This window comes from Budorcas taxicolor, chromosome 7 (assembly GCF_023091745.1).
Source record: "Budorcas taxicolor isolate Tak-1 chromosome 7, Takin1.1, whole genome shotgun sequence".
NCBI classification, from domain to species: Eukaryota; Metazoa; Chordata; class Mammalia; order Artiodactyla; family Bovidae; genus Budorcas; species Budorcas taxicolor.
Genome location: NC_068916.1, coordinates 40,811,118 through 40,827,002, shown reverse-complemented (window position 1 = coordinate 40,827,002; position 15,885 = coordinate 40,811,118). Strand labels below are relative to the sequence as shown.

The 15,885-nt window shown below is 38.7% G+C and overlaps 1 protein-coding gene across 1 annotated transcript; it reads left to right on the top strand.

The window, feature by feature from the left end:
• Window positions 1-4,026: 4,026 nt before the first annotated feature.
• LOC128050985 (olfactory receptor 2C3-like) lies at window positions 4,027-5,016 on the top strand. The gene has a single exon (XM_052643495.1). The coding sequence runs from the start codon at window positions 4,027-4,029 to the stop codon at window positions 5,014-5,016; it is 990 nt and encodes a 329-aa protein (XP_052499455.1).
• Window positions 5,017-15,885: the final 10,869 nt, after the last annotated feature.

Here is a 15,885-nt window from a genome sequence, read left to right as displayed (position 1 = left end):
CTTTAAAATCATTAAAGTGGCAAATTTATGAGGTGGATGAACTTGGAGCATATTATACAGAGTGAAATATATCAGAAAGAGAAAGACAAATACTGTGTATTAATGCATATATATGGAATTTAGAAAGACAGTACTGACGGTTCCACATGCAGGGCAGCAAAGGAGACACAGATGTAAAGAACAGACTTTTGGACTCAGTGGGGGAAGGCAAGGGTGGGATGATTTGAGAGAATAGCATTGAAATATGTATATTACCAAATGTGTTACATATTTACTACAGTAAAAATAAGCTTGTTCTATCAAAAAAAGTACTAGTTTATTACTGTGTTGTACACTCTGAGTATAATAATTAGATTTTTAAAAAATCTGTAGGACATGTACCAAAATTACTGTGAAAGTAAAGTCTCTCTGTTGTGTCCGACTCTGCGACCCCGTGGACTGTAGCACACCAGGCTCCTCTCTCCATGAGATTCTCCAGGCAAGAATACTGGAGTGGGTTGCCATTTCCTTCTCCAGGGGATCTTCCCAACCCAGGGATTGAACCCAGGTCTCCTGCATTGCAGGCAGACGATTTAACCTCTGAGCCACCAGGGAAGCCTAACAAATATTTCAGGCTCTCTCCTCAACTACATGAAAACACTTTTGTGTAGACACACAAATCTTGTGTTCTGCAATCAATGTTTGGCAGTATAGAAACCTAAAATAACATTGAAATAACATTCAAAATATTACTCTGTACACACATGATCACTTCTGTGTATACAGAAATTATAATAGAATTGTAATTATTCAATAGGGAAAAAATTCCCAAAGCTTCTTCTGTTCCAGCTTCACTCCCCTGATGTAACCACCCTCTGTCTCATTCCTGAATGCTCTGGCAATAGCATGAATGTATTGTGATTTTAAGAGTTTTATGACATATTTGGTCCTTTGGGGGTTGGCATATATTTCTTGTTCTGAAAATACTGTGAATTATCCTCATTCTTTTTGCTAACCACTTTCTTAGGGAAAATATCAGTGCTTCTCTGTAATTTAAACTTATTCCAATTAAAAAAATTAAGACTGTGTCCTTACACACGCATTAGAATAGAATTTAGTACACCTGCCACCACTGACATGAAGATTTCCAATATTTTTAAGGCTTCCAAATCCCTTGGATACTCTCCTATTTTTAATGCCACTTGCGTTTAATTTGTTTATCTTATCAAATATTGAAATAAAATACTGCCCATTATGCAACATTTGCACCCTGACTACAGAGAGATGATGCTGAAAGATAGTCATCAGTAAGTGATATTCTTCAGTTTATTTGCTTTTTCATGGTATATATTTAAGATAAAACGGTATCACAGAGTTTCTGGTAATTCCAATAAGATGAGCACTGATCCTTTTGAGTAATAGGATTTTCTCTTTTTGAAGTCCTTGGTATTTTAGTAGGTTGCCTACCGTCAGGGGAAGAGTTTGGGACTGCATAAATGATTTTACAAATACGGACTCATTCCTGTAACTGTCATCATGCTTTCTATGTCATGATGTCACAGGACTTGGGGCTGGGTCACATTTTTCAAGAGTGATTTTTATTGTAATGGTTTTGGTGAGTTATTGGATGAGCAAAACTCTTCCTTTACAGGACTTTGTTTTTTTTTTTTTTTTTTTTTTTTTTTTACCAAGAATCTGGGTGTCATGAGTGTAGCTCCAGTACTTCCACTGAGCAACTCTTGTACTTTGTGTAAGCCACTGAACATTTCTAGAAATGAATCACATTATCACTAAGATCTCCATTTCCTCAAAAATTCTACCAAACTATTACTTCATGACTGTGATTGATGTTTTGGTCCCCATCTGTTGGGAACATTCATACATGTTCTTCATATGTGAGTCAACAAAATTTTCATTATCTCCAGAGGAGCAACTAAACCCATAGATGACAACACAGTCCTCAGTTTAGACTTTTACTTTTCTGTGTCATCATAAACTCATCTGTGGTGACTCTTTGCAGTGGGCAGTTATTTTATTGTATCATGACTATTCTTTACTGCACATCAATATACTCATTCACATATCCTCCCCCACATCCACGTTATGAAACCACTCCTGACAACTCTCCATGCTTCTTGAATTTGGATGGGGTCAGAATATGTCTCCCTGGTGCCTTCTCAGAGTATTAGGTGCTGCTCTAGTGTGCTGGAGGATTGTCTCAGCATTCTGGTGCAGTGAAGACCACAGCAGTACAACTTCTGTGTATGGATTTTGGCAAATTCCTGAAGCTCTCTGAGTCCTATTTCTACAAATTCATGGGGAAACTCTACATATATTTTTTAAAACTGTGAATGTATAAGTGTTCGATTTATTCATTTGGTCAACTTCCAGTTATATAAATAGGTAAGTTCCCTGCTATGGGATTTTAAAAGAATTGACAGTTGAGTTTATAAATGCTCTATTCTTCACAATGCATGGACTCCAATTATAATAAATTTACTTTTCCTTTTAAAAGACTGAAAAGACAAAATTCATGTTTTTGTTAAGAACAGTCCCAGAACTCTTCAGATACACCTGAGGCAGACTGATTGTTTTCTTCTAAGAGCTTCTGACTTCACACACTGTTCCTGCTAGGTCCTGTGTTGTTTATTTAACATTTATAAGAGGAAGAGATGGTCTGGGTCATTGGGGCATGACTTTGACAACTTTAAGTGTTCATTCTTAAAAATACTTTTGTGAGGTTATCAACTATAACCTTCATTTTGCTTCAGTTCTGCCTCCACCATGATTACACACCATTCTAAAAACTGCTTCACAGTTTGCTCATTCAGTGATAATTGATTAAGGGACTTCTGTGTGCCAAACACTGGGTTAGCACTGGAGACCCAAAAATAAAGTAACAGAAAGCCATAACTCCATGAAATTTTTACTCTAATGGATTGAGGTAGGTAATAAACACAATAAATTGGAATAGAATATTTGTTCTATGGTAATAGATATTATGCATAAAAATAAAGCAGGAAATGGGGAGAATGGAGCTGAGAGGAAGCTGTAATTTTCAATATTAAATAACACAGTGAGGGAGGCCCTCAGTAAAATATGACTTTTGAGAAACAAACTGAAGGAGGTGAGAAATGTGAGCATGTAGCTGTCTTGGAGGAAAATCACTGCAAGCTTTGCTCCATGAAACTGGGGGTGTTCAGCAGGGGAGCAATATGACCATATTACATTTTAATGTAATCTTCCAAGTACTATGTTGAGAATAACTTGAAGGGAAGTAATAAGGAAGCAGGAAGACAAGTTAGGATGTTATATCAACAGTTCAGGTGATAAATGGTAACAGCAAGGGTCAGGGTAGAAACATTAGAGGTAGTGAGAAGTCATGAGAATCTGGATACATTTAATAATACATTTAATAAAACAAAAAAATTGCCAATTATTGTGGGATTTGAGAGAAGAGAAATGTCAAGATGGATTCCATGTGGCTATTAACTAAGTGGCAAAGGAGCACAGGCCCAACTTTTTAACATTTTATTTTATACTGGACTATAAGTGATTTACAATGTTCAGGTGGACAGCAAAGGGACTGAGCCAGATATGTAAATGTGTCTATTACCCCCCAGCTCCCCTCCCATCCAGGCTGCCACACAACATTAAGCAAATTTTAGCACAGGCTCATTTTAATGCCTGTGCAGTATTTCATTATACCATACCCAGTGATAACTCATCACTAAACACTTAGGTTGATTCTGGATGTTGCTTCTGTAAGTAATATTTCAATTAATAACTCCTCGGCAAAAATATTTCATGCATCCATTTTTCCACAGGCTATGCATATTTCCATGTCACTTGGCACACACTCCAAACTGGCCTTCAGGAAGATGATGCAACCTCATCCACAATGAAGTTGAATGGATGATTTCAGGAGCAATGGATATGCATTTAGATTTAAAGTTTGCTCACTGATATAATCCCCTTTATACCTCACATCCTGTGCCTTCCCACTCACCTGCAAGCGACCTGTTTGTCCCACCTTTAGCTGTATGTATGATGGAAATAGCCAGTGTAAGTTTTCCAGAAGTTTTTATACTGCTGGGCTTCTCTGAACGACCCTCTCTAGAACCCATCCTTTTTATCTTTGTCTTGGGGATTTATGTGGTGTCTGTCTTGGGTAATGGCATCATCATTGTGGTCTCCTGCGTGGATGTGCATCTCCACACTCCTATGTACTTCTTTCTGGTCAACCTTTCCTTCCTGGACATTAGCTTCACCACAAGCATTGTCCCTCAACTCCTGGTCAATCTCTGGGGACCACAGAAAGCCATAAGCTATGGAGGGTGTGTGATCCAGTTCTATATCTCCCACTGGTTGGGGGCAACTGAATGTGTCCTCCTGGCAGTCATGGCCTATGATCGCTATGCTGCCATCTGCAGGCCACTCCACTACACTGCCATCATGCATCCAAAGCTCTGCTGTAGCCTGGCTTTTGCCTCGTGGCTTGGGGGTCTGACCACCAGCATGGTAGGTTCCACACTCACCATGCTCCTGCCTCTCTGTGGGAACAATCGCATTGACCACTTTTTCTGTGAGATGCCCCTCATTGTGCAACTGGCTTGTGTGGATACCAGCTTCAGTGAAGTAGAGATGTACGTGGCCAGCTTTATCTTTGTTGTCTTGCCTCTGGGTCTCATTCTGGTCTCCTACAGCCGTATTGCCTGGGCTGTGTTGAAGATCAGGTCAGCAGAAGGGTGGAGAAAGGCACTCAATACCTGCTCGTCCCATGTGGCAGTAGTGGCTCTGTTTTACGGGAGCATCCTTTTCATGTATCTCCAGCCTGCCAGGAGAAACTCTCATGAGGAAGGTAAGCTTGTAGCCCTCTTCTACACTGTGGTCACCCCAATGCTGGACCCCCTGATTTACACGCTAAGGAACAAGACTGTGAAGAAGGCACTTAGGCACATTGTATTAGGGAACTGTGGTTTTGGAGGAACACATATATTTAAAAACTTATCACTTGTGAGGAGGAAGCAGATTTAAAGGGATCAAAACTGATTTGGAGCATCAGGATATTTGGGATATCATTTCTATACACTATTTCTTAAGTTCAAAGTTAATGACAAGCTGAAATGGATGTACTTACATATTTTTTTCATGCCAATGCAGAGAACTTATTTTCTGTTTTTATTTTTTATTAATAAGTATATTTTGCTAATTATTTATATAGCTTTGTATATATTATATTCATGCTAATTATGATATTGTAAATTGTTTATGTAGCTACATATGCTAATTTTTATATGATTTTTGTTAACATTTTAAAGCAATGTCTGTCACTAAGTGTGTCTAATATATATGAAATCCTTTACCTTTTTCTCCTCTAATATTTATAATGACTCAGTGAGGTAGATATTATTGACCTCGCAAAGATTAGATAATTACAAAGTTATCAAGATTTTATGCTGAGATGTGAGTCTATTCTTTGTATCCATGGACATATTTGTCATTTTGGCTATAGTCTCTTGTGATGTAATAAGAAATATATACTTTTTTTTGTTTTGTCCTGACTTCTGGCACTGAGCTTCTCGGACCCTTGAAATTTTCTGAGTAATATGGATGAGAAGGTATCTTTTATTTTCATAACAAGCACATTTCAACATACCTAAGTTTATGCCAATGAATTAACTCAAAGAAGAATCCCTAGATAGCTTCCAGAGGATGCCTGGATACCAGAGGAACTGACCATGTGGTTAGAAGTTTGTAATTTTCAGTCCTAACCCAATGTCTGGGAAGGAGTTACTTGAAGTTAGGTCATTAATGGCCAATAACTAAATGAATCATGCCTATCCAATGAACCTCCACAAAAACTTTAAACAATTGTGTTTGGAGACTTCCAGGTTGGTGGCTGCATCTATGTGACAAGAAGGTAGGGTGCCCTAAACTCTGCCAAGACAGAAGTTCCTGTGCTCAAGACCTTTCCAAACTTCATCCCATATGTCTCTTCTTTTATATTATTTGTAATAAACCAGTACACTAAAGTGTTTCCCTGAGTTATATGAGTCACTCTTGCAAATCACTAAATCTAAAGAAGGGGTTATGGCAACTCTATTTATCGTTAGTTGGTCATAGACATGGGTGGCAATCTGGAGCTTGCAACTGCCTTCTAAACCGGGGGTGGTCTTGTGGAGGACTTTGTTCTTAAATTGGCAGGATCTGGTACTAGATTTAGGTAGTTACTCTCAAAGTTAAATTGAATTACAGGATGCCCCGTTGGTGTTTGGAGAGTTGGAATATTGGTTATTGTTGTGAAAAAAATCTCACACGTTTGGTGTCAGAAAAGATGTGAGCAAAATACAACTCATGCACTTTCAGGAGGAGGAAACTAAAGAGGCAAATGCCTCAAAAGTAGAATTTTGAGTTGAATTTTCAGCAAATTAGAGATATCTTCAATAACATGCTGCACAGATATATCTGTAAAAATAGAAAGATCAGTTTCCCTATTCAAGTCTACATATTCTGTGTACAGGATATGTAAGATATTTTTATTCACTCAGTACTATTCATATGTCCAAGAATGATTTCTGGAGGTTATGAAAACTAGCACACAAAGCTGCACTAAAAAAAGTGAATTAAGTTCAAGAGCAATCACTGGACTTGTTGATTTAAAACTCAAAATCATGTTGTAAAGTTAATAATATTTACATTTTTGAGATGGGAAAATTCTGATCAGAGAAAAAAATTGATATAAAGAAAAAAATAGCATTCATGTTTTTCTTTCAAACATATTAAGTAGGAGTACCACAAACTCATTTACTTTCAGCAATATTTTGAAAGGTTTTTCTGGACTTTCTTTGGCCAAAACCCTGTCTCTAGAAATTTTGCTCCCACTTTTCAAATTCAACACCTCCCTAAATGTCACAAGTTGACTCTCAGACTACTCATTTGAATAATACCAACAGATATTGGGAGATTTAGATCTTAGATAAAGTAAAAGTAAATAGAGTATTGAGGTTGATAACTTATCAACACTATCAACTATTAATTTCTTAGTTTATTTCTGTTTATTGGGATATAGTTGCCTTACAATGTTGTGTTTGTTTCTTGGAGTAAAACTACAACAAACCTAGAGAGCATATTAAAGAGCAAAGACATCACTTTGTGGATAAAGGTCTGAGCTTAGACAAAGGTCTAGGCTATGGTTTTTCCAGTAGTCGTGTATGGATGTTAGAGTAGGACCATAAAGAAGGCTAAGCACCAAAGAATTGAAGCTTTTGAACTGGTGTTGGAGAAGATTCTTGAGATTTCCTTGGATAACATGGAGATCAAAATCCTTCATTCTAGGAAATCAACCCTGAATATTCATTGGAAGGACTGATGCTGCCATTGAAGCTCCAATACTTTCATCACCTGATGCGAAGAGCTGACTCATTGGAAAAGACCCTGATGCTGGGAAAGATTGAAGGTAGAAAGAGAAGAGGGTGGTAGAGGATGAGATGGTTAGATAGCATCACTGACTCAATGGAAATGAATCTGAGCAAAAACTGGGAGGCAGTGAAGGACAGGGAAGTCTGCCATGCTGCAGACCACAGGGTCCCAAAAGAGTTGGACTTGACTTAGGGACTGAACAAAAACAACAATCTCCTAAAGAACCATCTTAATTTAGAGTAGAATTCAGTTTTCTTTTATGCTTAGAGAAAAGGTGAGGCAGGAGGGTTCAAGATTAAAGGGTCTTGCACCTATCTAGCTTTCAAGGGAAGCATAACTTTACCTTGTTTTTCGGCTTGTTCACATAGAGTAGATCACAAGGCTCCAGTGAAACTTTAAACTAATAACAGTCATTTTATTTTACCATTCTTATCTCCACTTGTTTGCAACGTTTCTAGATTGAAAGAGAACTACAGTAAGTAACAGCCATAACTAATCTGGGAGTGCAGGATGGGAAATTTCTTAAGGGAATTTAATGAGTTATTTGAGCACAAGAAACATTTTTCTGGGCTTCCCAGGTGGTGCAGTGGTAAAGAATCTTTCTGCTAATGCAAAAGACACTGGTTTGATCCCTGGGTCGGGGAGATCCCCTGGAAGAGGGCACAGCAACCCACTCTAGTATTCTTGCCTGGAGAATCCCATGGATGGAATAAACCTGGTGGTCTAAAGTTCATAAAGTTACAAAGAGTCAGATATGACAGAGCCACTTAGCACAGCAGAGCACAGTTTAATGCTGTAACTTTTGACATGCAGTGCTGGTCGGACATGACTGAAGCGACTTAGCAGCAGCAGCAGCAGCTAAAGTGCTAAAGTAATAGAATACATAGGCTAAAGAATGAGGGAGGCAGTTTCAACACGGTGTTCTTTGATATCCTCCTCAGAACTTAAAGAAATTCATTTGAAGTGTGATTTGTGGCTTATGATGAAGTCAACAACTAAAAGGACAACAGTGATTCTACACAATTTCTGGCCCCACATCCAGTAGAAGTAATCCAAACTCACCAACAGAGCCATCCTGAAGCAGTGCAGCCTGAGGGAGAGTAAGGGAGGGTCTTGCTAAACAGTGTAAATTTTTATCCTGCTTGTATTATAAGTCCTTAAGCCACAGTGAATGGAGAAGGCAATGGCACCCCACTCCAGTACTCTTGCCTGGAAAATCCCATGGACGGAGGAGCCTGGTAGGCTGTCCATGGGGTCACTGAGGGTCGGACATGACTGAGCGAATTCACTTTCACTTTTCACTTTCATGCATTGGAGAAGGAAATGGCAACCCACTCCAGTGCTCTTGCCTGGAGAATCTCAGGGATGGGGGAGCCTGGTGGGCTGCCGTCTATGGGGTCGCACAGAGTCAGATATGACTGAATTGACTTAGCAGCAGCAGCAAGACACAGTAAAAGGGAAAAAGATGCTTATGTGACCTATTGGAAACCCAGTTCAGTTGAATTCAGTTCAGTCGCTCAGTTGTGTCCAACTCTTTGCGACTCCATAGCCTGCAGCATGCCAGGCTTCCCTGTCCATCACCACCTCCCGGAGCTTACTCAAACTCATGTCCATCAAGTCGGTGATGCCACCCAACCATCTCATCCTCTGTCATCCCCATTCTCCTCCCGATTCAATCTTTCCCGGCATGGGTCTTTTCCAATGAGTTGGTCCTTCGCATCAGATGGCCAAGGTATTGGAGTTTCAACTTGAACATCAGTCCTTCCAATGAATATTCAGACCTGATTCCCTTTAGGATAGACTGGTTGGATCTCCTTGCAGTCCAAGGGACTCTCAAGAGTCTTCAACACCACAGTTCAAAAGCATCAATTCTTTGGCCCTTAGCTTTCATTATAGTCCAACTCTCACATCCATACATGACTGGAAAAACAATAGCTTTCACTAGATGGACCTTTGTTGACAAAGTAATGTCTCGACTTTTTAATATGCTGTCTAGGTTGGTCATAGCTTTTCTTCCAAGGAGTAAATGTCTTTTAATATCCTGGCTACAATAACCATCTGCAGTGATTTTGGAGCCCAAAAAAATAAAGTCTGTCACTGTTTCCATTGTTTCCCTATCTACTTGCCATGAAGTGATGGGACCAGATGTCATGATCTTCATTTTTTGAATGTTGAGTTTTAAGCCAACTTTTTCACTCTCCTCTTTCACTTTCATCAAGAGACTCTTTAGTTCTTTGCTTTCTGCCATAGGGTGGTATCATCTGTATATCTTAGGTTATTGATATTTCTCCCAGCAATCTTGATTCCAGCTTGTGCTTCATCCAGCCCAGCATTTCACATGATATACCCTGCATATAAGTTAAATAAACAGGGTGACAATATACAGCCTTGATGTACTCCTTCCCCTACTTGGAACCAGTCTGTTATTCCACGTCCAGTTCTAACTGTTGCTTGTTTACCAGCATACAGATTTCTCAAGAGGCAGGTCAGGTATTCTTATCTCTTGAAGAATTTTCCACAGTTTATTGTGATCCATGCAGTCAAAGGCTTTGGCATCGTCAGTAAAGCAGAAGTAGATATTTTTCTGGAATGCTGTTGCTTTTTTGATGATCAGGCAGATGTTGGCAATTTGATCTCTGGTTCCTCTGATTTTTCTAAATTCAGTTTGAACATCTGGAAGTTCACGGTTCAAATACTGTTGAAGCCTGGAAATTAGCCACCTGCTTTTTTGTATTATGCACCTATGCACCTTTTTTGAATCTTTGAATCTCCATGATTACTCCTGTCACTCTTACCCCTTTTTGCAGCAAGCTTTTGAACACAAGTTTTGATGCTCTCTCACCCAAGCAAACCGAACCTGAGTTACCCCCAGGCCCCTTTGTATACCCCACAATTTTCCCTCAGGGTCTCCTCACATGCTTGATTCAAGTATGCAGTCTGGAAATGAAGCCACACTTCCCACAGGGATTGAAATCAATGGGATGACTTCCCTTCCTTCCATCAGGAAACTGATCTGAGATGCATATCTGTGTGTGTGTTTTCCCACAAAAATCAGTTCTCTGACACATGTTGGATATCCTTAGAATTTAACTAACACTATTTACCTGAAAATAGTACCAGATATCCAGTTTAATGACTCGGTCCCACAAGACTGTACTGACTTCAGACCCCAATCACAAGCCTAGCTTGTCAGCTGTGCTTCTAAATAGGTCAGAAAGCTCCCAGTGGGAATGGCTACCCACTCCAGTGTTCTTGCCTGAAGAAGTCCATGGACAGAGAAGCCTGGTGGGCTGCAGTTCATGGGGTTGCCTCAGTCACAAGTCTATCTTGTCACCTGTGCTTCTAATTAACTCAACTATAAATTGAAGGTTTCCATGACTCCCTCTTCAGGTTTGATTAATTTGTTAGACTGGCTTACAGAACTCAGGAGAACATTTTTCTCACTAAACTAATTATTCACTCATTCCAAAGAATATTAAAGATTACAAATAAATACCCAGATAAAGAGATATATAGGGTGGCATCCAGGTGAGCCTTAAAAACAGGAGCTTCTACTCCCATGTATTTTGAAGTATTCAACTCTCATGACACGAAGATGTTTTCTTGTTCACCAATATGGAAACCCCCTACAGCCTGCATTTCTGAGTTTTTATTGAGGCTTCATGACATAGACATGGTTGACTTAATCATTGACCTTTAGTGAATGATTCAACCTCCATCCCCTCTCCTCTCTTCTGAGGTTAGGGAGTTGGGTGTATGGTGGAAAGGACAGGACTGAATGTTTCAACACTATAACCACCTGGTTGATTCCTCTGGCAACCAGCCCCAATCTGCTGGTTACCTAGTGCATGGTAAGTCGACCCAATGGACCATAATCCGCCAAGCTGCTCTTTCCAGGGATTGTCCCGGCAAAAGTACTGAAGTAGGTTGCCATGCCCTTCTCCAGGCGATCTTCTGACCCAAGGATTGAACCCGTGTCTCTTATGTCTCCTGCATTGACAGATGAGTGCTTTACAACTAGCGCCACCTGGGAAGCCCCAGTGGTTATCTAGAGACTTTTCAAAAGTCACCCCATTAACACAAACTCAAGTATAGTTGAAAGGGATTTTTATCATTTATAAATGATAACCATTTCTCCTTTTTCCTCTAAAAACATTTCAGAAAATTTAAATATTATAACAAATGATGTCCTTATCAGTCTAGTCATCTAAGACATTATAATATATATAATTATATATATATATATCATACAGCTCCCATATCTCTGCTAGATGGAGCACTGCTACCCCTGCTCATGGCCAAAGTCACCTCTGCCTTTGTCCTGCTCTACTGTTATTTGACATTATAAACCAGATGCCCTGGACATAGAGTTTGCCTTGGGGACACCCAGACTAAAGTGAAAGTAATTTCTTCAAGCTCAGCACACTCCACTTTGTCTTTCAGCTTGGGATGGGATAGTGTGTGAAGTAGAGGGAGTCAGAGGGTATCAAAAATATGGTTAAAACTGTAAACACACTCAGCAGGCAACCTTCTTGGTCCAAGGTTGTAATGCCAGATATGAGAAAACAACCCAGAAATGAGCAAGCTCATGACTTCCTGGCAAGCTTTTTCACTAAACATTTCATAGATATATTTTCACATCAATATGTTATATATATATATATATATATATATATATATATATATATACATACATACATATATATATATGAACAGTGGCTGACTTTATTTTTCTGGGCTCCAAAATCACTGCAGATGGTGACTGCAGCCATGAAATTAAAAGACACTTACTCCTTGGAAATAAAGTTATGACCAACCTAGACAGCATAATAAAAAGCAGAGACCTCACTTTGTCAACAAAGGTCCGTCAAGGCTATGGTTTTTCCAGTGGTCATGTATGGATGTGAGAGTGGGACTATAAAGAAAGCTGAGTGCTGAAGAATTGATGCTTTTGAACTTTGGTGTTGGAGAAGACTCTTGAGAGTCCTTTGGAATGCAAGGAGATCCAACCAGTCTATCCTAAAGGAGATCAGTCCTGGGTGTTCATTGGAAGGACTGATGTTGAAGCTGAAATTCCAATACTTTGGCCACCTGATGGGAAGAACTGACTCATTGGAGACGACCCAGAGGGATGGTACGGGGAGGGAGGAGGGAGAGGGGTTCAGGATGGGGAACACGTGTATACCTGTGGCAGATTCATGTTGATGTATGGCAAAACCAATACAATATTGTAAAGTAATTAACCTCCAATTAAAATAAATAAATTTATATGTTAAAAAAAAAAAGACCCTGATGCTGGGGAAGATTGAGGGCAGGAGGAGGAGGGGACAACAGAGGATGAGATGGCTGGATGGCATCACCAACTCAATGGACATGGGTTTGGGTGGACTCCAGGAGTTGGTGATGGACAGGGAGGCCTGGCGTGTTGTGGTTCATGGGGTCACACAGAGTCAGACATGACTGAGCGACTGAACTGAATATGTATTCTGAAATTTTAATTACCATGAGCATTTTCCTCAGTTTCATTATAATATACAAAATTAAAATAAATCCATATGTATTGAAATTCTTGCAAACTTGACTACTAGTTATAGAAGATGGATCTTAGAATTCTGAAGCAAATAATGTTCACATGTTTATATTTTATGGAAATATAAAATTTGAAATTGTTAAGAAACTATAAATTTATACTCTTACCAATAGCATGTGGAAAGGGCATATAGTCTCACAATTTCACTAACTTTGGATTCTGTAGATATTTTAGTCTTTGCTTGTCGATTATCTGATCACTAGTGAGCTTTAACACCTTTTGAAATGTTTTGGATACTATATGCTTTCTGCACTAAATTGTTTTCCCCCTTTTTTCATTGTTGTCCTTGTTGTTTTACATTTTCTTATTGCTTTAAAGGAGTAGTTTATATATGAATCTGTTTCCCTTCATTATTAGAAGTGATAATTTTTCCAGTGGGATGTATATTCTTTTGATATGATTTTTTTTGTTTCCTTTGTGTTACAAAAGCTTTAAATTTTGTGTATTAAATTCCATCAACCATGTAACTATAACTTCTTATAGTCCTTATTTCATTCAACAAAATGAAACATTATTTTAACTTATTTTGTATATGCAACCTGTTCTGTGTGCTGGAGAGGCAAGAACAAAGAAATCATGTCCCCCTTTCACAGATATACAAGCTTATCAAATAAGCAAGCCTATAGAGAATGTAGGTTAAGACAAGACAGGACCAATATTCAGTAGGGTGAGAGTGGAGAAACTGACAGGAGGTCTTGAGTTGCCATTTTAGCTCTTCATAATTAAATGGGGGAGGGAGATACAAAACATGAGTGTGGAAGGGAATTTCATGGAGAAAGAGTAACTAGTGTGAAGGCTTTAGAGGAGAAAAAATTTCAGATGGGGAATTGTCAGGGGTGGCTGAAAGAGAGTGAGGGAAAGTGTGATAGGAATTTAGATCTGAGAGATCCTTAAGATCCAGGTGCTGAGGGATCTTTCAGACCCCAGGCAAATGTTGACTTTTATGTTTTCAGACTATCTTAATAAGTCAGAGCAAATTATTTTATGCCCTGATGCCTGAAATATGCTTAGAAATGGTCCTCCAACCACAAAATTGTGTTTATTTTGTGTTTAATAGATTTCTATTTTATTCTTATCTTTTCAATCCTTTCTACAATGTCTGTCTGTCTGTGTGTGTGTGTATGTGTGTGAGCATGATAAGACAAAGAAAGAATTATATTTAATATATTCAAATTTTTATTCAATGGTCCCACCACAATTTATTTCAATTAGCTATATTTCTACTATTATCCTGAAATTATACATTTTCCAAAAACTAAATTTCTTATGTATATAAGTTTATTTGGGGAATATCAATTCTGTTCTTTTAATATTTATTTATGCATGATGTGTCCATGGTGGCTCAAACAGTAAAGAATCTGTCTGCAATGCAGGAAATATGTTCAAACCCTGGGTCAGAAAGATCCCTTGGAGAAGGAAATGGCTACCCACTCCAGTATTTTTGCCTGGGAAATCCCATGGAGAGAGGAGCAGGCTACAGTCCCTGCGGTCACAAAGAGTTGGACACGACTAACACTTTCACTTTCACAGCACACTTTCAGTAACCGTGGATTAATAGAATATTTTCTTAGCTAGTAGAGCAAGGAATATATCATTATTCTTTGTTTTTCAAATTCAGAAATTTCATAGGTGTTCCTATACTTACTTTACTATCTTAAATGTCACAATAAGTTCCATTCCTGCTACTCAAAAACAGTATCTTATTGGGACTCTGGTAGTGAGCTAGAGTTTAAATTAATGTCAGAAGAACTCACATTTTTGTAGGACCAAGACCTCTATGTAGATAATAAGGAAAGGACATGAAGCACAGGGTTTTGGTATCTGGTATGAGGTCAGGTCATACTTGCTATAGGACCCGGTTCCTTACTTAGTAGTGACTATGTGACTTGATTCAATTAATTCTCCTCTCTGAGCTTCATTCTCTTCATCTGTAAAACTGTGTAACAGCACCAACCACATATGGTTGTTACGGAGCAATAAGTAGTGAGAGGCTGGGAAATAACATAGTGATAAACATATAAAAACTCAGTAGTGTTTATGTTCCTTTTTATGCACATAATTCTTTTATTTCTTCATAAAATTTTCTAATTTTCTTTTCCTACTATTTACACTAGATGTACTGCTGTAACTGATACCATTATAGTTACTCAAAGGATACAAAGTTTATATAGGTGCATCTCTTCTGTAGGTGGTTGACAACCATCAGAAAGAGAAAAGGGAATGGTCAAAGTTGACTTCGAGGTTTCTAACCTGAGAAACAAGTTAGAATAGAGTTGTCATCAAGTGAGATGGGGATCCTGAAGCTAGAGAGGATCTGGTAGGAAACAGGGTTCATTTTCAGAAGCGTTAAGTTAAGAATGTGTATTAGCCATCTGTATTTAAATTTGAACTAATATTACATGTAGAATGGCTTAAACAACAATAACATATTTTCTCTCAGGTCAGACATTGGACCTGTGAGACAGATCAGTCTTACACCAAGGTGTCATCAGGTTAATTGCTGGTAAGGTCTCTCTTCCTGGTTCGGAGACTGCCTTGCTCTTACTGTGTGTTCGCATGGCCTTTCCTCTCTGCACACTGGGGGATAGAAACAGGGAGAAAGAGGTGCAGATCCGGTATTTTCCACCTTCTTATAAGGACACATATCGTATGGGATTAGAATGTGACAAATGAGCTCCCTCATATAAACCTAGTTATTCTTTAAAGCCCTCATATCCAAACACAGTCACAATCGGGTTAACAGCCTCAACATATGAATGCTGGTTAGGGGAAAGAGTCATTTTATAACACTCTTTAAATCAACATACAACATAGACAATGAGTTGTTTGAGTCTGAAGTGTGGAACTGAGTTGCTGGCCAGGGATACAATTCAAAGAGTCTTTAGGATTTAGTT

Excerpts from the sequence above, each read along its gene's own strand:
- LOC128050985 (XM_052643495.1), top strand. The coding sequence starts at position 4,027 with ATGATGGAAATAGCCAGTGTAAGTTTTCCAGAAGTTTTTATACTGCTG.